The 21971-nt window shown below is 45.1% G+C and overlaps 1 protein-coding gene across 11 annotated transcripts in view; it reads left to right on the top strand.

Annotated features, from left to right (window-relative positions):
• Positions 1 to 21971, top strand: part of ppfia2 (PTPRF interacting protein alpha 2) — a 182691-nt gene that overhangs the window by 151599 nt on the left and 9121 nt on the right. For 5 of the 11 annotated variants that reach the window (XM_031583113.2, XM_031583114.2, XM_031583110.2 and 2 more), the window contains 16 exons: positions 42 to 133; positions 677 to 815; positions 1949 to 2166; positions 3837 to 4077; positions 5442 to 5471; positions 6023 to 6153; positions 6581 to 6756; positions 7830 to 7920; positions 9679 to 9684; positions 12504 to 12585; positions 14485 to 14685; positions 17303 to 17365; positions 19134 to 19163; positions 19517 to 19692; positions 19893 to 19990; positions 20313 to 20488. In XM_031583113.2, coding sequence (XP_031438973.1) covers positions 42 to 133; positions 677 to 815; positions 1949 to 2166; positions 3837 to 4077; positions 5442 to 5471; positions 6023 to 6153; positions 6581 to 6756; positions 7830 to 7920; positions 9679 to 9684; positions 12504 to 12585; positions 14485 to 14685; positions 17303 to 17365; positions 19134 to 19163; positions 19517 to 19692; positions 19893 to 19990; positions 20313 to 20488 — 1950 coding nt within the window. The remainder of the gene's footprint in view (positions 1 to 41; positions 134 to 676; positions 816 to 1948; positions 2167 to 3836; positions 4078 to 5441; positions 5472 to 6022; positions 6154 to 6580; positions 6757 to 7829; positions 7921 to 9678; positions 9685 to 12503; positions 12586 to 14484; positions 14686 to 17302; positions 17366 to 19133; positions 19164 to 19516; positions 19693 to 19892; positions 19991 to 20312; positions 20489 to 21971) is intronic. The other 6 variants (XM_031583115.2, XM_031583112.2, XM_031583121.2 and 3 more) reach the window with 3 other exon arrangements.

Genomic DNA, 21971 nt, shown 5'->3' with positions numbered 1-21971 from the left:
AGTGCTGAGAGAGGGTTTTTATAACGTCACTGTTTTTCCAGTCTCACCTGGCAGAGGAGATCGACAAACTGCGCATGGAGTTGGATCAGTTCAGACAGAGGGCCGGATCGCTCACGGAACAAACCCTGTCACGGTGAGAGAGAGAGAGAGAGAGAGAGAGAGAGAGGGGAGAGAGAGGGAGAGAGATGTAGAGAGAGAGATGGGAGAGAGAGAGAGAGATGGGGAGAGAGAGAGGGAGAGAGAGAGAGGGAGGGAGGGAGAGAGAGAGAGAGAGGGAGGGAGAGAGAGAGGGAGAGAGACTGAAAGAGAGTAACAGAGAGAGAGAGATGAAGAGGGCGAATGGGGAAGGCAGAGAGTGCAGCCAATGATTACCTATCCCAGCAGTCCTTGTGGGAACATGTATGGTCTGTGTCATAAGTTAGGCATGAGTTGAGATAGGATGTTGCTGAAATCTGACCTGAACAGCTGCATTATTCAATTGTCTTATTTATCAGCTTAATCTAAATAGCCCTGAACCCCTTCTTCTTTGCATCCCATTGTTTTTATTGGCATTGTTTATAATCTTTCACTCCCCATTTATCTTACTCTGTCTTTCTCTCAATCTTGTTCTCTCTCTCTCTCTCTCTCTCTCTCTCTCTCCGTCTCCTTCTCTCTCCATTTCTCTTTCTCCTTCCAGATCTCATCTGGACACGTCGACGGAGCTGCGCTTCTCGCTGGGCTCTCTAGCGGAGACTCAGTCGGACCACTACAGGTCAGCAAAGGTCATCCGCAGGCCGCGCAGGGGTCGTGTGGGGCTGCGCCGGGACGAGCAGAAGGTGAGGTCCTGTCTGGAGAAACAGGTTGCTGCGCTAGCATGGAAACTAGAGGTAGAAAAGATAGCTGGACATTATTCTTAAGAACATAACTAATTGGACATTATTCTTTAGAAGTTCATATTAAGTCTAGATAGATAGATAGATAGATAGATAGATAGATAGATAGATAGATAGAGAGTGCTTTATTTATCACCAAAGGGAAATTGTAGAACAGACTATAGAAGAGGAGACTATGGACCATTTAATATGTTGCGTTTTGTCAAACTACCAGAAAATAGCACATATCCATTAGTGTAACATGAGAGGAAGGTAGAGTTTTTACACCTGGCGCTGTTATCGGCAGTAGAAACCGTCCTCCCTGCATGAACACTACGCTATGTTATGGCCAGTCGTGTGCTGGGAGCTCATAAAGGTGGCTTCACTGGACTTAGTTGTTTTACTGTTGGCTATAAAATGTTGCATGAAGTCTCCTTTATGTTTTCCTGCGCAGCTATATGTGTTTTCCCACAATCCCCCACTTTCTCCTCTTCTTTGCTAGATTTTCCTCTTTTCATCTCCTGTTTTCGGCTCTAATCTAATCTCCTGTCTTTTCTTTCGTTCTTTTTCCGATCCTTTCTTCTCACTTCCTGTCATTCGCTTTCCATTCTTGTCCTCTTACCCCCCCTCCTCCAACTCCCTCCTTTCTTTTTTCCCGCTCTCTCTCTATCCCTTCCTTGTATATAAGGCTGAGACATTTGTAATATTGATTGTAGCACTTGAGTTTATTATTGGATTTTGCTGCAACTCATGCCTTTTAATTTTCAGTTCCTGCTTTTACCACATTCAAAAAAATCCACCATTGCCATCTGGTCAGTGTGGAGTGCTACAATACTATTTCACTTTTTTCACTTGCAAGTCAACAAAATGCCTGCCAAATGAATAGATGTGAATGTGTTTTTCTCTTTTCCCCATATCTCCCATTCTCAATTCTTAGAAAACTGCTCATGTAGCAGTGGAACTGAAGTTGTTTACTCTAAATGCTGTATTTCATTGCAAGGATGTATTATTTGTCCTTAACTTCAGGTAACGATTGAATACTAGTTTCTTCTTTTTCTTCATGCACCTCTCTGTCCCTTGGCTCTCTCCATCGTTAGGCGAAGTCTCTCGGCGAGCAGGAGTGGCGTTCCCAGCAGCTGGGCATCCTGGGCGGCCACCCGTTCGAGAGCGACACGGAGATGTCGGACATCGACGACGACGACCGCGAGACCCTCTTCAGCTCCATGGACCTGCTGTCGCCGGGCGGCCACTCGGACGCTCAGACCCTGGCCATGATGCTGCAAGAGCAGCTGGACGCCATCAACAAAGAGATCCGGTGAGTCAGCGAGACTGAGAGAACGCTGAGGCGGTTCGTGTTTCGTATCACACACTGTTCTATGCCAGATCATATATATATAACACACATTACACACTACCGGTTGTGGTTGTACTGTGTGTGGTTGTGCTAGTACTATATACTCTGTGTAGATGGTGAAAGTGTGAAGCATTTGGGTAGGTTGAGTCTGGTTCATACATCACAGATACAAATGGACATTCTCACTAAGAAATTCCTCAGTGTTGTGTGTATCAGTGTAACACTGTAAGGTGTGTCTGAGTTCAGTTGGAGCAGGATCTGCTTACTTTGGCTTGTGATACAATGCAGCAGTGTTTTGAGGACCGTAATGGATGAGAGGATTTAAGTATTTCATGGTGAATGCTGAGCATCTTTCCATGTATAGACTGATTACAGTAGTCAACAACGAACAGCTGTCAACAACACAATCTTAGAGATATTAAAAATAGACCCAGCTTGTAAGCTCTTTCATTGGTTGGTTGAAATGAGGACAATCTGAAGATGTGGAGAGAATCATTCTTCCTGAGTGAGTCATCTCCTCCCCCAGTCCTGCCCCCCCTCATCCAGATGGTGTTGGCTCTGGACCTTCTCCTTTAGACAGGCGGACAGACTCCCACTGGTGGAAATAGATCACACACGGTGAGCTGACATGGCTTTGGTGACACGTGACACAAGGGTCCTGTCCATGACGTATGATGCATCGCCCTTGTCACAGCCATGACCAATCACCATGTTTGATTCGTCACAGAAAAAGGTTATGACAGGAAAGATGGCGATGATGATAAGCTGAATACTGATGATCTGGAAAGAGGGAGAGTTTTTATAAGGCCTGGGTGTGTGAGCGGTTTATGTAAATGTTTTTAGTGATTCATTAGGAAAAGTGTTAGTATCTGTAGTCAGTGTTGGTTCGCACTTGCATAAGCTGAAATTGAATGTCAGGGCATGTGTTGATGTTCCCTGTATATTCTGTAGGTGTTGTTCCCATAGCATGAATCATGCTTCTGTTTTTGGAAATGTCATAATCGTGACAGAGGCTGAGACAGAGATGTTTTCTCAGCTGTAAAATGAAGGTGTGTAATCCATCTCTTTCTGTGTACTACAAGGGCCTAAAGGATTGTCAGATTTCACAGTGTAGGATTTAACAAATGTATGCTTAGGCTCTTGAGTTGTCACTGCAGTGCAGTTCCCACCACTGCCAAGGAATGGAAAAGCGTTCTCTCAACCACACTCAACCATGTTTTCCCTTAACCCTGTACTTAACACTTAAGTTGATCTTGCTAATAGTGTTTGCACACAGGTACGATGGATGTGTGCAGCTGTGCTGTTACTCTAAACTACTTTATTCAGTGTAATATTAGTTTATGATGTAATTGACAGTTTTTTTAATTTTATTATTACATTTAAATTTGTATTACATAATATAAATCATAATATCAGATAGAGATAGAGATAGATAGATAGATGGATACTTTATTAATCCCGAGGGAAATTTTAGGACATCCAGTAGTTTATACAATACAATTCAACTCACACAACTCACAGACACACATACACAAATCAAGTACACATATAACTCATATCAGGCTATCTCTATGAAGAGTAGTGTGTGTGTAAGTGAAACGCCTCCATTCTCTTGTCTCTCTCTCCCTCAGGCTGATCCAGGAGGAGAAGGAGTCCACAGAGCTGCGGGCGGAGGAGATCGAGAACCGCGTGGCCAGCGTGAGCCTGGAGGGCCTGAACCTGGCGCGGGGGCACCACATGGGCACCTCCATCACCGCCTCGGCCACCGCCTCGTCCCTGGCCAGCTCCTCCCCGCCCAGCGGCCACTCCACGCCCAAGCACACGGCGCGCTCCCCGGCCAGAGACATGGAGCGCATGGGGGTCATGACACTGGTACGCACGGTTACGGGTGCTGTCTGAGTCTGTGCTATAGTTTGTTGGGTTTTGTCTTTATTTATTTATTTATTTATTTGTGACTTTCCCCTCGCCATCTCTATTGTGGCACAAAAGTACATTGGCACAATCATGTCCTCTTCACGTTGTGCATTCATTAAGGTTATGACACAGGAAACGCCCCGCTGATCCAAAATCGCTGCAAGTCATTTCCTCAGTTTCTCACCCTGCTCCCCCACTAATCTATGTGAATGTGCTGTAGTGAATGTAATGGATGGTGCCCTGGTAGCAGAGATTAGCACTGTATGTGTGAAAAGAGGGGAATAAAGGCCTATCCAGAAACTGAGGAATATTTATGCATATTTATACATATTATATTTATGTAAAGGACCCCTAGAGCAGTAATCAGTCATTTAGTATTTTGAATCATGTAGGTGTTGTTGGCCTCTTCAAAAACACTCTGTCCCATACTCTATTTCACTCTCCCCCTTCTTCTCACACTTACACACACTCTGTGACTTACCCTGACACTGATACTAACACACACACACACACACACACACACACACACACACACACACATTTTTCTGTCCTTGAAGTAGGTGTTGAGCTAGCGTTCAATCACTCCAGATGTACTGGAGCTCCTTCAACACCACTGTTCTAAAAATACCACACACACACACACACACACACACACACACACACACACACACACACACACACACACACACACACACCCTCCCCCCCCAGTCTTATACCGGGGGCCTCTGCAGTTAGAGCACCCAGGCCCTACTCTCTCTTCACACCCAGAGTCAGAGGCCCTCACGTGGGTGTGGACCTGCGGAGCTCTGGGGCTCAGGTTGTTATTGATCCAGTAGATAAATGTTGGCTCAGAGGGTGTGCTCTTTTACAAATCAGCCACGGTTGGTTTTCTCTCTCTGCATTGATTTCTGACGGGTTATTCAAGAGTGGGGTGGGGGAGTCTCACACTGATTTAAAAATGAAAAGGCAGCCAGATGTGTTTTTGACCCACACTTTGAATCAAGAAAAAAGCATGGTACAAGAAAAGAAATCATGATATGTCTCCCTTCTCACATTGTCAATCCAGCGCATTAAAATAAACGTTTTCAATTTTGTACAGAAATTCAGGCAGTATGTATTTTAAGACCCATTCATGCACACAACCAATTTCGAGGAGATAGTATGATGGACCTCTCTCACATTCCATTGTAGTTATGTACCTCTCCTTAATATCTTTAATATGTTGTTTTGATTTGAAGATTGGCTGTTTTGTAATTCCTGGAGAGAATAGTCATTAAAACAGTGTTTTTACACTATGTTCTTTCTGTTTGTTCTTTCTACAGCCTAGTGACCTGAGGAAACACAGGAGAAAGGCAAGTACATACTGTCAGTCACACACACACACATGAGGAAACAGCAGAAAGGCGAGTACATACTGTCAGTCACACACAAACATGTGGAAACACAGCAGAAAGGAGATTACATACTGTCAGTCACACACACACATGAGGAAACAGCAGAAAGGCGAGTACATACTGTCAGTCACACACAGAGCATGTGTCCAGCTCCCTCCATCTGTGACCAATGGCTCATGTCTAATGTCAGTCCTATACAGCTGATCACTTAATGCACATTATAGTGGGAACAATCCCTGTACAGAATATACCTGAAACTGTTCTTTAACATTAACAGAAGACAAGGTGATTATACTGTATTTGGAGGGCTTTATTAACAGTTAGCATGAGAATTGTATTAGTATTGTTTACATTAGCATTTGGAGCATTACAAGTCATGGTGAACTCTTATCCCTGTGGTATGCATTCAAACATACTGAGGTACTTCTGGAGCTCACTTCTGAAATGTGTGAGGGCTAAGGTGGTGAGAGTTTCTGGAATGTTCTCCGTGCTTCTTGTTCCTTTGCCAGATCGCAGCAGTGGACGAGGACGGACGAGAGGACAAAGCCACCATCAGGTGTGAGACGTCCCCTCCCCCCACCCCTCGCCAGGTCCGCATGACACACACTCTACCGGCCTCCTCACACAACGACGCCCGAGGGTGAGTCTCACCATGAGGTGCAACGCGCGCACACACCCACAGAAAAACATATACACACTCAGATTCACACACATTTACATATACATTACACACACATGTCTGTGAATACATAGCGTGTTTGAAACATAAACAGACACCATCTATACTTGCAGACACTCAAGCTTTGAGTGGTAAATGATCCTCTTCATAGCGGTGCAAGAATGCACTGTGTATTTCACATATCTCTCTTGAGTCAGAGGCATGTAGTGGACTTAGTTTGTTTATTTATGGGTCAGTAGGTCATGTTTGCAAAAACATATTGCCTCTGAACAGATGGTCTGGAAGCATGTGGCTTCTGGTTCTACGTACGCATGCTGCCTCTCACCCTCGGCGTGTGTGTGTGTGTGTGTGTGTGTGTGTGTGTGTGTGTGTGTGTGTGTGTGTGCAGCCTGGCTCTGGATGCGGATGGGAGTGCCCTGAGCAGTGTGGCCAGCAGTCAGGACTCCCTCCACAAGCAGCCTAAAAAGAAGGGCATCAAGTCCTCCATCGGCCGGCTCTTCGGCAAGAAGGAGAAGGCCCGCCTGGGCCAACTGGGCAAGGAGATGATGATGGGACCAGGCCAAGGTGGGTGCCAGCGCCAACACCAAAACCTCAGCCACGCAAAACAGTACACCTGTTAATTATCGGACGGCGTGTGTTATTGGCAAACGTTGTCATGTGAATCCATTATTAAACTGAAGTTATAGATTGTTAAACCATTATTAAACTAAGCATGGCGATTGTTTAACAGAATGGCCGATGTTTGACACTGTCTGATAACAGACATAGCTACGCTAATGTCTTTGTCATTATCAATAACAGTGGCACTTGTATTTGACACTTTAATTTATAGTCATCCATAAATATAGCGATATTGAGTGTCCTGATAATGTGTTAACACAACACAACCAGGTGTGAACCGTTATAGACAGATCAGATCAAACACTGTATCAGATACAGATATTGCACCTGTTTGTTGTCGGGTCCATTTTCTTCTAATTTAGCAGCAAGGGCACTTCAGGCTACAAGGTTAGAGTCACAGAAGAGTGCACTTATTTCTTTTTTTGCCCATGGATGAAAACACATGTGAATGTATATGCTTTTATACAGTGAGGGGTTTGCCAAATAATAAGCGTAACTGTGACATGCACAGGTATCAGAGAGAAGTGTTAGAGTGAGCAGAAGTAGGCTAATGCCATTTCTCAAATACAACAGGTGGTTCTTGCAACACATCATGTTTGCTTCCACTGCCAGAAAGTGATTAACTTTGCAATATGCAGTTATTACAGTTAACCCACATGAAAGTCATTTTCAGGCAAAATCCTGAAGGACACACACACACACACACACACACACAGAGTTAATATGTCCTCGCCTTACAGTCTTACCGAACATTTCCTGTGCCAGCGCAATATTGGTGTCTGTCTGTTGACATGATTGAGATTCATACACATTGTCTCATATATATATCGTGTAGATGTGATGGGAAGAGATAAATGATAGCAATATAGCAATACCCCATACCTCCAGTGGTGCTCAGCGTGGCGTGTTGCTGTTGTATCTCCATCATCATCACCATAAAGCCTGGATGGGGGTTTAGAATGAGATATTTCTCCGAAGGAAGTGATGTCAGCGATGTGCTTCCTGTTCATTTATAGGAAATATGTCGGACCCAGAAATGGCTGGCCAGGACATGGGCTTGGGGAAGCTGGGCACTCAAGCGGAGAAGGACCGCCGGCTGAGAAAGAAGTAGGTATCTCGCACGCAGCAAGGGGCGCTCAGCCATACATTGCTGCCCCCTCAGCAAGACTTCTTATCCGTTCCCTTCGTCCCCCATAGACCCAGTGAAACCCTCAGTGATGTCTCTATAGGCAGAGCCTGTCCGAATAAATCTAAAAAAAACACATCTTGTTTCGCCCGCGGCACGAGAAATCAATGAGGAGGCATGAATGGCAGGGGGAAATACAAAGCGTGGCGACAAAAGCCGCCAGCCCCCAAAGTATTGATTTCAGCTCAAGTCTATTAATCTCCACACTGGCTCCCTGTCAAATTACAGCTCTGTTCCTCCGTCCCCCCCTTTACCCCATGTCCCCTCTAATGCAAAAAAACGAATGGGGAAATAACACAGTAGGCAAACTTAATCCATCGCAGTGCCTTGTAACGGTGTCACACTGCCTTAAGTCTCACTTCAACAGAGATGATCCTGCCCATGTCCTTACAGAGCGCAGGCATCCATGCGGTACACACCCATGTCCTCCCCAAGGGAAAAGTGTTCTTCTGGTTGATTTTCATTTTCGTTTTCGTTTCGTTTAGTTATTCATTTATTGTTTTCTGCAACTAACCGCTCACTTCCCAAAACAGCTTGTCAAGATCAGGTATTGTGTGTGTGTGTGTGTGTGTGTGTGTGTGTCTGTGTGTGTGTGTGTTTGGGAGCGGAGGGGAGATGCCTTTTACAGAACCCTCTCCACAGTAACGGCACGTGTATTAGCAGTCAGGTTCTCGTTGCATCGTGGGATGGATGCTGCTGATGCCACTGGCAGAGCATGTTGTTTGACTTGCTTGCAGAAACTGAAATATTCTTCTTCTCACTCTCTTTTTCTCTTTCTTTCTATCCCCTTCTCTTTCTCTGTTAAGAGTATTTGCTGTTCTCTATCAACTTCAGTCTCTGATTTGCATTGTGTACCATTGACTTTGTACGTGAATGTCTATCTGTTGACAGCTGGCCATCCTACTCTGTTTTTCTGTGTGTTTCTGTCTGTGTGTGTGTGTGTGTGTGTGTGTGTGTGTGTGTGTGTGAGGAAGTAAGCATGTGTGTGTGTGTGTGTGTGTGTGTGTGTGTGTGTGTGTGTGTGTGTACATGTTTGTGTGTGTCTGTAGACAGCTGTGGTGTCAGGAAATGTTCATTCATCCTTCGCTCTCTATGTGTGTCTGTGTATGTGTATATGTGTGTGTTTGTGTGTGTGTGTTTGGTTCATGCGTACGTGCGTGCATACTGTAACTTTCTTACCTGCATGCAGTGTGATGGAAGCTGCTGAATATATCTGGCACTCTTGGAGTCTGGCTCACTGGAAGGAATTTACGTGTGTGTGTGTGGGTGTACTCGTGTGTCTGTGTGTGTGTGTACGTGTGTGTCTCAGGTGAGGTTTCTAAGCTTGGCTGTTCACGCATTGATGAATGGAGTAGATCTGCTTCTGTGTTGTCTGTGGGCTGACTGTATGGCCTAGAAGAAGACCCTCCCTCTCCATAGAGTGACTGTTCTGTTGGAGTGTCTGTCACTAGCCTGTTTTAAGTGCCAAAATCAACAGCAGAATGTCAAATTATGATTTTGATTTAACAGTTGTGTGCTTTTTGTCTCCCATCACTCTTTCTTTCTCTCTCTCTCTCTCGCTCTCTCTCTATCTCTCTCTCTCTATCTCTCTCTCTCTCTCTCTCTCCTTCTTACTCTCTCCCTCTCCTTCTTACTCTCTCCCTCCTCCTCTCCCTCCTCCTTCATCATATGACAATAAGAAGCGGGTAAGTTTGTGTTGGTTCGACTGCTGGACATCTTTTCACTTAGTGCCATGTCCACCTGTCTTTCCGTTTTTGTCTGTCCGTCCTTGTCTCTCTCTCTTTCTCTTTAGTTCTATCTATCTATCTCTCTGTCTCCCTTTCATTCTACATCCCCCTCCTGAACAAGCGTGTCTCTCTGTTGCTGGAGCAGAGCATCACCTGGCACCATTTCCTGTCAATCAATCAATCAACTTCCTCTGTCAATCAGTCAACTACCTTTGTCAGTCAATCAGCTTCCTTCCTTCCTGTCTTCCTTCCTTCCTTCCTTCCTTCCTCCTCCGCCTCTTCCTCTTCTTCTTCCTCCTACTGCTCAGCATTCATATCTGAATGTCGTTTCTCCCAACAGTTCCATAGGGGATGCATCCATGATCTGGAGAAAGAGTGTGTGCCTTCAAATAGCCTGTTTCTCACAAAAAACTGGAATGTTGAAGTCTTGCCTCCTCCTCTTCTCTCACTTTGTGTGTGTGTGTGTGTGTGTGTGTGTGTGTGTGTGTGTGTGTGTGTGTGTGTGTGTGTGTATAGAGACAGTGTGTGTGTGTGTGTGTGTGTGTGTGTATGTGTGTATGTGTTTCAATGACCAGTTATCTGTGTCTGCAATAACCAGCTTCCACCAGCCTGGTTATGGACAGTCGTCAAAAACTGTTACGATTATTGCTACTATCATTTTGTTCTTATTTCTATCTTTCTTTCGTTTTGGTTTTATTTCTGTCATAACCGTTTCCTCCCCCTAACTAGCGGATGTATGTTCAGTAAATGTTGGCCTTGCCTTAGCACCTGACCTGAACATATATTGTCCCCCCTCCCTCCCTCCGTCCGTCCGTCCTCACATGGAAAGAGAAGGAAAGACCTTAAGTGTCGCCTCTCTTACCTCACATACACATTCAACAGCATCTCAACAACAGTGTGTCGCCTCTCTGACCTCACATACACATTCAACAGCATCTCAACAACAGCGCTCATCTCTGGTCTCGCCATGCATTGTGTCAGGCAGGGTGGAGTGGATGTCCTCTGTGTGCTGGAGATGGATGGTGTGTCCTCAAAGGGAAACATGGCAGCAATTTGTGCTGTGTAGTATTAATTATTTTCACAACACACAAACACACACATAGATATGCACACATATTCACATGCGCATTAGAGACACGCACATAGACCTGTATATGCACAAACACATTTACACACACACACACACACACACACACACACACACACACACACACACACACACACACACTGACATGGGTGATTCACAGATCTCTCTGCAACACCACAGAGCCTCTCCTGTCCTCTGAGTAAAACATTATGATACACAGTGGTAGACAGACACAGGAATGATTCGACTGTCGTGACAACAGTTTTTAGCAGTATGTTCCCATGGTGTGAGAATAAAGGTCATGGTATGGATTCAGAATTAGCTTTCTTATGTACACAATTAGATTGCTTAGCTATTCCTCATGATAACTGTGAGATGACTGTATGTGTCCTCTCGTATCTACATTAGGTTTAGTCAGATGGATAGAACTGGAATAGTTACTGAGTTACTGGGTTAGTTACTCATACTAGTAGTTATTATTAATTGTTCTTAGATATCACACCACTCAAGGCAACATTTTGTCCAAGTGTGTGCATACTTGAGTCACATATGAATACCACAGAGGAACATCTCTAAGCCATGGCAGTCATCTTTATTGAAGTGTTGATGTACAGCTCTTTCCTAAGTTAGACGTTGAACTTCTGAGTAACCCTCCATGCGATTAAACCCCCCCTATGAGATATCTCACAAAGCAGGATTACAGGATCTGGATATGGACAGTACAGAAGATGAAAGTTCACTTCTCTAAACTTAAATCCATGTTCCAGATTAGAGCAGTGAAGTCTTACTTTGGTGAGATCTGAACCTCGATCTGTTCTTATGCAGTCCCGGCCAACGCTGAGCTGTGTCTTAGGTGTTTAAGCTGTCACTTCCCACTGAGTGAGTGAGAGACCCTGGAAGACATTTTTCTCAGCTCTGGCTTTAGATAAGACCTGATTTACCTTTATCTCAAGACACCGCCACAAGTGCTTAGCGCAGCCTTTTAAAGCACTGTAGCGCACGGGCCATTCGGTTTTGTTTATTCGTTCATTTGTTTTCTGCTGGTGGGTCACAAAGATTGGTTTGGACCGGAGCCTAGATTGGTGTTAGGATAGGTAGCCCGGAGATGAATATGCAGTTGGAGCTGAAAGAGGGAGATAGAGAAAATGAGTGTGTCTGTGTGTGTGTGTGTGTGTGTGTGTGTGTTACTGGCGTTCAGGTCGTCGCACACACACACTGAGACAGTGACATCTGTGGTTTTGCATAAAGAGGACTGTTCCATTTGTCAGGGTTACACTACAGAACTACACCACAGAGACAAATACTGTGCCTTTGAGGTGTGTGTGTGTGTGTGTGTGTGTGTGTGTGTGTGTGTGTGTGTGTGTGTGTGCTCCTCTTGGTGCCTGGGTTTCTCTCCTAGGCAGAGATGGGGTACCGGCAGTTATGTTGTTCGCCAACATGATCTGTGTGTGTGTGTCTTTCTCTCTTCCTCTGTCTTTTTTGCTCTTTCTACCTTTTTTCCTTCCTTGTGGTTCTGTACTCTTCCCCTCCTTTCTTCGTTTCTCTCTCTCTCTCTCTGTCTTTCTTCTGCATCCCTCTCCTTTTTTTCTGTGGATCTCTGCCTGACTCTCATCTGTGTGGGTGTGTGTGTGTGTGTGTGTGTACACAGTGGATTAACTGTGTGTGTGTGTGTGTGTACTCTTGCCCTCAGGCATGAGTTACTGGAGGAGGCCAGGAGGAAAGGCTTACCCTTTGCCCAGTGGGACGGCCCTACAGTGGTGGCTTGGCTGGAGGTACAGAAAACACACACTCAACCGCCCAGTCTCTATATATATTACTGTATATACTATAGATATTCACATAATGTATCTCTATATATATAACTGTATATACTGTAGATATTGAGATAATGTATATATATATATAACTGTATATACTGTAGATATTGAGATAATGTATCTATATATAACTGTATATACTGTAGATATTCACATAATGTATCTCTATATATATATAACTGTATATACTGTAGATATTGAGATAATGTATCTATATATAACTGTATATACTGTAGATATTCAGATGGTGTTGCAGATCATGTTGTTTTATATACGGTATAATATAGATATTTTTTGGGCCCACACACATAAAGAGAGTCGTAATGCGAACACACATACACACACACACACACACACACACACACACACACACACACACACACACACCGTGTCCCCTTTCTCACACACAGGCATATGTGTTTAAAGGATATTGCTAGGTTAACAATATGTCTCCCTCTGTCAGCAGATTCTCTCTCAATGTCTCATTGGCTTTCAATTAAAAAACCCAATGTTTTATGAACCTTAGCATATGATGACACTAGATCTCTCCCTCTATCTCTGTCTAACTATATGTCTATATCTGTCTATGTCTCACTCTGTCTCTGTCTCTGTCTCACTCTCTGCCACATGCATTTGCACACACACACACACACACACACACACAAAAGAGAGAGAGAGGAAGAGAGATAATGACTCTGTAGGCCCAGTACACTACCCAGTACACAGCGAAGCACACATACAATAGCTAATGGGTGTTAAATGGAAGTGCATGCTTACATAACCGAGCATTGTGCTGATGGGTAGGGCACAGCGTGGACAGATTTAAGCAGGTTTCACACACACACACACACACACACACACACACACACACACACACACACTGATCAGCATATTAGCATCAGCCTGTGTATGAGATTATTATGCTGCTGGCTACTCCCTGGCTCCCCTCTTTATGATTTCTGTCTAATCAGTTTTCTATTATTAAACCCGAGAGAGCAGAGTCCTACAAGGGTCCATTTGGCTGGGATCTCCACAGCACATCTGTTTTCATGGTGCTAGAGGGTGCCCACACACACACACGCACATACGCACACACACACACACACGCACACACGCACACACACATACACACAGGCACACTCGCACAATAGAAATAGTAAAGGTACAATTTTCAGTCGTCACAGAGTCAATTCATCTACAAGCTTTATGCCTGGCCACAACCCTAGAGAGGGGCTTATTCACACAGAACAGAAACAGTATAGGTATAGGCTTCTACTCGCTGCCAGTCTACAGGGTCTGAGGCTCTCTCAGATACCCCGCCTTTCCAGTTCGAGTAGTATTTCATTATCCAATGCTTCTTGTCAAAGTGTTTTAATTGAGATATATTTGTCACTTTACATCACTAGCATATATCTAACATATATAACTGTCACACATATATTTTCAATTAGATTAGAGTGAGTGGAAATTGGATACTCAAAGCCCTCCTTAGCATATGGCTTGGCTTTATCCTTATGATTGACGCTGTACTGATGAAAATTGGAGCTTTACTGTCACCTACTGGCTGTTCCCGGTAGTGTCTTTGGGTTCCTGTGTATGGAATAACATGCATATTGTTTGCTGCAGTCTTACTAGATAACTCTTTAAAAGCACAAGCATTATGAAAACACCCTCACAGTGTTTAGTGCTATTATTTTATATAATATTTGTGCTATATATATACAGTATATATATATATATATATATATATATATATATTGAATATTTAGTTGCTAAAACTGTACATTATCCAACAAAATGTCAAACAACTGCCCCTCCTCTCCCTCTCTTTTGCCCCTTCTGCCCCCTCCTCAGCTGTGGCTGGGCATGCCCGCCTGGTACGTGGCAGCCTGCCGTGCCAACGTGAAGAGCGGGGCCATCATGTCTGCGCTGTCGGACACGGAGATCCAGCGGGAGATCGGCATCAGCAACCCCCTGCACCGCCTCAAGCTACGTCTGGCCATCCAGGAGATGGTGTCCCTGACCAGCCCCTCTGCACCACCCACATCCAGAACCGTGAGTGCACATACAAACACACACACACACACACACACACACACACACACACACACACACACACACACACACATACATACATACATACATACATACATACATACACACACACTCATACACACACACACACACACACACACTCACACACACACACACACTCTCACACACACGCATACACACACACACACACACTCACTCACTCGCTCAAACCTGCACACAAACACGCACACACTCATTCACTCACTCACTCACTCACTCACTCACTCACACACGCACCCGCACGCACACACTCATTCACTCACTCACTCACTCGGGAAGATAGCATACACATACACACACACTCAAACAGACAAGGAAGGTGCATACAGACAAATACATGGACATAGACACACACACACACACACACACACGCAAAGACACATACAGATCAGTCATCTTTACGGACACACCAGTAAGTGGTGTGACCTCCTCCGCAATCCCGACTCTCTGCAATGCCTGTGATTTGTTGCATTCAAAATGTAATATTCCATTATTTAGGTCAATGTGTGTGTGTGTGTATGTGTGTGTGTCCCCGATCATTGGGTTTTTCTCTCCAGCATTACCTGGCAAGGTATTAAATGCCACGGGCTGCAGGCCAGGTTTAAGTTGCTATGATTATTGCACATCTCTATTGCAATGTAACAAATGTGCTGAGTCACACACACACTCAAACATACACACACACACAAAGAGCCAACATACCTATGCAGAGAGAGTGATTTATGGGCATGTGGTGTAGGGAGATGCACAGTTGTGTGTGCAGGTCACGGTCAGGTAAAGTCAGGCTGCAGTCTTGTACAAGACTTTCTCTAAACAGTAAAAAAAAAAATACAACTGCAGATTTTTAAAGAAAAAGCCACCATGTGTTTTAGACTCTGTCTACTCTATACAGGTACATTCACTGAATGTACTTTTAATACCATTTCAGTCACATTACCCTTTTTAGAGCTTGACCTAAACTCATGCTCTGTCTCTTAATATAACCTTGAAGTCAATGTCACTGCATGTGGAGTACAATATCCTGCATCCCTGTATCACTGGGCTGGTAAATGACTTCCAGAATCTGTCTCTAAGATCAGTGTATGAGATGCAGTGCCATAATGATCCTCATAGGGTAGCATTGTGTGATAAGAGTGTGTATTAGTTCCATCTGAAGAGTTTGATAAAGGCCAGACACTATCTCTCCGTGAGGAGCAGACTGCTGCCTGACTAATGGTCACACACTCTGCTGTCCAATCTGTCTGCATTTGATAATAGATGCCTTCGCCCTGGCCTGCCTCGACCTGCTGCCTGCACACACGGTCACACACACGGTATCACACACACACACACACACACACACACAGACAAATATGGTCACACACATACACTCGGTCACACACACATACACAAACACACACATGGACACACACACACACACATGGACACACACACACACTGTCACACACACACACACACACACACACACTCACACACTAACACACACACACACAGACACACACATGCACTAACACACACATACTCACACACACACACACACACACACACACAATCTTTTCATATAAAAATGTCAGTCTAATAGAGTTCAGTGGCCAGTTTACCCCGTGTGAATATTTCATGAGGGAGCACTGAACCCTGGGAAAATGACTTTGGGATCAGCACTCATCCTGGTGTTGCTCCCATAGACAGGGATTTCAGACAGTATACACACACACACACACACACACGCACGCAGTCACACACACACACACACACACACACTCACACTAATACATACTCACACTAATACACACTCCCACACACCAGCTGCTCACTCCATGAAGTTTCAGACTAGACAGTTATCCTTTTTCATGATAAGGCGAATCTCAACACACTTTACACCCTAACTTTACACTTTTACACACACACACACACACACACACACACACACACACACACACACACACAGACACACACACACACACACAGAGACACAGAGACACACGTCAGCCTGTCTGCAGGCCTAGTGGATCCTGTGAAGAAGTGTCTGGTATGCACACGGCCTCATTCTCAGGCAGTGCTGGTCAGTGAGTGTGTTTAACATGGGCATGTTCCTTCTCCATCGCCACTAATGTACTACTGCAGCATGTCTTCATTTAACATTGTCACTGACTAAAGTGTGTGCACCATGTGTATGTCTGTGTGTGTGTCCGTGTGTGTGTGTATGTGTCTGTGTGTGTGTGTATGTCTGTGTGTGTGTGTGTGTATGTCCGTGTGTGTGTGTCCGTGTGTGTGTGTGTGTGTGTGTGTATGTCCGTGTGTGTTTCCGTGTGTGTGTGTCCGTGTGTGTGTGTGTGTGTGTATGTGTCCGTGTGTGTGTGTGTGTGTGTGTGTATGTCCGTGTGTAAGTGTGTGTCTTGGCTGTACTGTGTTCCTGTGCTGTGCTTCATTGGCCCATGACCCGATGGGGCGGGGCTTGCTCGTCATCTGACTGTGATGCTGTAACACTATTGGCTTACAGTGGTGCTGCTCTTCTTCTTTAACACTGCTTGCCCCTCCTGATGGACGGCTTCTGTCTTCAATGGGCACGCCCGCTTAGCCGTCAGGCAATGTTTGGGTGACCCACGAGGAATTGGAGATCTATGCTGCCCCTTCCAAAACGGTCAGTCTATCTCTTTCTCTCTCTTTCTCCCCACACACTTCCCGCTGTGTTCTTCCTCTCTCTCTCCCAAGTCTTCCCCACCTGCACACTTTCCCCTTCTGTCCGTGTTGATATGTGCACACGCGGCACATAGGCATGCATGTTCTCTGTGTTGGTAAGCGCTAGTAGAGTACGTCTGCTCTGGTATGTCTGTAGCCGATAACAAAAGTAGAAATGAAGGCAACATTTCCATTGAGCACAAACTCACACACACACACACACACACACACACACACACACACACACACACACACACACACACCAGTGGTCCCCAGAGGTACACACACACTGTCCAGCAAGTGGCATTAGATGACATTGCCCACTGTATGAAGTAATAACAAGTGGCTTTAGATGACATCACCCACTGTATGAAGTAATAACATTCAGCGGCATTAGATGACATTGCCCACTGTGTGAAGTAATAATATTCAGAATGCATCCAAAGTGACTAAATAGTTCTGCTTCAAGCAGGCTGATTCGTGTTTGTGCGATTAGTAACTAGTCCATATCTTACCAGTGAGTTATATTTTTGTAGTTACAGTGAATCTAAGGAAGTTGAAGTTGGGCTGTAAATAAGCAGGGACAGGAGTTAGTGAAACAGGTGTCTGACACTTAGCTCAAAGGCACAGAGACCCCCGATAAGAGACTTATCTGGCCCCGGCCGTCATTTCTGAACAAGCACAAAAGAAAATCACATCACGACTCGCGTTCGAGTTTTTCAAAAGACAAACGAGCGCACGTCACTCCATCTCTTAGTCTCCTGGCAGCGCTGTGGCAGGTAGATAAAGGCATGAAGGAAAAGAAGAGATGTTATCCCACCATTTTCTGAGAGGATGGCATGGCTCTTTTTCTTTTCTCCCACTCAGATCTCGCCCATGTGGCAAACACAAAAGGCTACTAAGTGCACATTCTGGTCCAAATGTTCAAAAACCAGAGGGTGGCAAGATTGGCACTGATAAAGCACTGATATTTTTTGCGATGACAGCATTGTGTGAAAAATGGGGGCAAAAAATTGGCCCTAATGTACCGCCCCCCCACCTCCTGCCCCCCCCCCCCCCAAACCAAATGTAATCTGTCAGCAGAGGGCAGGAGCGCACGGATAACCTCATCACGCCCACAGGGGCACCAGTTTCTCATGCCCCAGCGTGGAGACAAACCCACCATTACAGCTGGGCCCAATTACCCCGGGGCAATTTCACGCGACCGATGGCAAAATTCTCATCAATATTTCAGTGGTGCTTTAACAGTGGATTTATTCTCTCGTAAATGATGTAGCCCTTTGGAATTGGCTCCAGGTGAAAGGGAGATGCATTTTAAGGGCTGTAAAAGACACTTAATGGCCGCCCTCATGTCTGCACCAACCACAGAGAGTAGATTAAGATATGGAGTAAATCTGTTGGAGTCACTGTCAGTGATCCCTTTAAACGAAATGTATGTCCTCTATCTGTGAGCATGTGTTAGTAAAATCTGTCTTGGTTTCAATCTAAATGTATGTAGTCTCAGTCACAGTGTCTGCCTGCATTGTGTGTGTGTGTGTATGTGTGTGTAGTAGTATTTATCTTCAAGCAATGTGCAAATATATTTACAGTTTGTATATTCTGTTTTATTGGTTGTTGTTTTGGTTTCTCTATGAGTAACTATATTGGAAAATACATTTTCTAGTTCCACTACCAATGTTAGTATGCCTTCACATAATGACACTCTTTTCTCCTCTCGGTCGCCCTCACAGAAGGACTCGGAGGAAGGGAGCTGGTCACAGGTAAGCGGTCTGTCAGCGGCGGGCGTGTGTGTGCGTGTGTGTGTGTGTGTCCTCCTGTCAAAACGTCAGAACATGACAGGACAGACAGGAGGCCGAGGGCAAGAGACGGACTGAGAGCACGCAGCTGCAGCTCTCCATGCGTGACCTACGACTCGCCATCTCAGTGCCTAGGCAGCGCAGCGCGTCACATGTCACAGCTTCTTCTTTTTTAGCGAAGATACTTTGGCGCCGAACAGCCCTGACTGTGTTTAAAATGACGCCTTTTTAGCAGTTCAGAAGCTGAAGTGGATTTAGCGGTGCAGGATGCTAATGAGCTGTGCTGTGCTGTGCTGTGCTGCCGTTCCTCCTCACAGACGTTAGCGTACGGAGACATGAACCACGAGTGGATCGGGAACGAGTGGCTGCCGAGCCTGGGTCTGCCCCAGTACCGCAGCTACTTCATGGAGTGTCTGGTGGACGCGCGCATGTTGGACCACCTCACCAAGAAGGACCTGCGGGTGCACCTGAAGATGGTAGACAGCTTTCACAGGTAGGGAAGCTCAGCTGAATCACTGCGGCACATGGGATAAGACTGGGCCAATACTGCCCCCTGCAGGCCACATTCTGACACAGCAGGTTTATCTGCACAACACCACACAAAGTAGTCGACTGGAAAAGGGCATCCAAAAATGGCTCCACTAATGTTTGCCCTGTGGGCTGGGACTAACCGCATGGCGGTTGCTGTTGCAGGACGAGTCTTCAGTACGGGATCATGGGTCTGAAGAAGCTGAACTACGACAGGAAGGACCTGGAGAGACGCAGGGAACACAGCCAACATGAGATGAGAGGTAATCAGAGCCCCTCGCAGGTCTAAGTAGAGGTTGGGATAAGATCATTAGGGTGTAGTGTAACCAGATTTTCCCAAGTATCACTTCGTACCAAATACAATGACTTGCAGTTCTTATCTGTAATGTATTGAACCTATTGTAAGCAAGATTACAACATCTCACTCAAAATCATTTTTTCACGGTCCACTATATAGCAAATAAGATTACTATGAACAAAGTAAAAACTGTGTGTGTGTGTGTGTGTGTGTGTGTGTGTGTGTGTGTGTGTGTGTGTGTGTGTGTGTGTGTGTGTGTGTGTGTGTGTGTGTGTGTGTGTGTTTAGATGTGCTGGTATGGAGTAATGAGAGGGTAATGCGTTGGGTCCAGAGCATTGGGCTGAGGGACTACGCAAACATCCTCTTAGAGAGCGGTGTCCATGGTGGCCTCGTCGCCCTCGACGACAACTTTGACTACAGCAGCCTGGCACTACTCCTCCAGATCCCCAACCAAAACACTCAGGTAGGAATAACACACTACCACACACACACTACGCTACACACACTACCCTACACACACTACCACACACACTACACTACACACACTACCACATACTACTACATCCAGGGCCGGAGTGGGGCCACTTTTCAGCCCGGGAATTTCAGGCCCAAGACCGGCCCACTTTTTCCATGGTAGTGGAAATTGGATAAATGAAGCAACAGTTCAGCTCTTACTATCCTGTAGTTTTCTTTTTTATTAATACCATGGTTCAACAAATAATGTCCAGGTTAAATAATAATCCACTTAAGCTGAGAAGTTAACAAAAAATATTCCATTATTCCACAAGGATAGTTTGATAAATTAACAAAAGCAGAAATAAATAAATAAAGCATTTGAAACATATCCCACTCTTCAACATAGAGGCATATTGAACAAATGTTTACAGTTCAACTCACAGTACAGTATACAGTTACATTGCGAATAGCACCAACAGCATCTACAGCATCAGTAACCGCCTAAGCAGTGCACTGGTTTCAGCCACTTTATCTATAACTGTGTCATTGCTTATAGACATGAGGATTTCCTTCTCTGTGCACATTAACATGAAAGTCTCCAAGTTGTCTTGACTCAATGAGCTTTGTAGCCTATTCTTCACAAATTTTAAGGTTGAGAAGCTTCTCTCACATGCAACCTATGTGATGGACAAAGTCAACAGAAACTTATATGCTAACCAAATGACATGATACGCATCTGTGAGAGTATTAATTGACATGATAAGCATCTGTGAGAGTATTAAATGGACACAAATGGCAGTTTTTGCAGGAGGAACAGGTCCTGCTTTCAAGCTCCATCTCTGGTAATATTTTGCTTGCAAATAGGTTGACAACGCTACAACGATTAACCAACGCTACAACGTTAGCCTAATAGTTACGTTGCTAATCATTAGGCCTCTGTCTCTCTTTACCAGTTGCCTCTTGTGTTTGTTCTCTTGAAAATAAATCGGTAAGCTTGGCACATTTGGCAGCATGGCAGGCATCCTCCAATGCCTTTCTTTTTTTCAACCTGGCTTTTTCAGCCCCTCTTCCTCCCATCCATCCTCCCTGACGCGTATCGTTGCGGTAGGGCCAGGCCGGCCTAGCTATCGGTAGTCTTAGAAAACTTTTTGGAAAAGACGGGCTATGGACCCAACCAACTCTATTTGTGAGGGGAGAACTCCCTCGCATGGTACAACCCATGCAGAGGCTGCGGTGTCAGAATGCGGAACGTGTGTAGCCTACTTTAAGAGAAGATGGACTAACGTGACAAATGTCAAAAAATAAAATTGTCGACCGGCCCAGAAGTGAAGCGGCCCACAGGGAACTCTCCCGATTCTCCCGATTACCCACCCCGGGCCTGACTACATCTACCATTAACCATTACCCTCAAACACTCAGGTAGGAAAAACACACTACCCTACACACACTACCCTACACACACCACCACACACTACTACAGCTGCTATTCA

This window comes from Clupea harengus, chromosome 16 (genome assembly GCF_900700415.2).
Source record: "Clupea harengus chromosome 16, Ch_v2.0.2, whole genome shotgun sequence".
Lineage (NCBI taxonomy): Eukaryota > Metazoa > Chordata > Actinopteri > Clupeiformes > Clupeidae > Clupea > Clupea harengus.
This window is presented reverse-complemented; position numbering and strand designations above follow the sequence as displayed.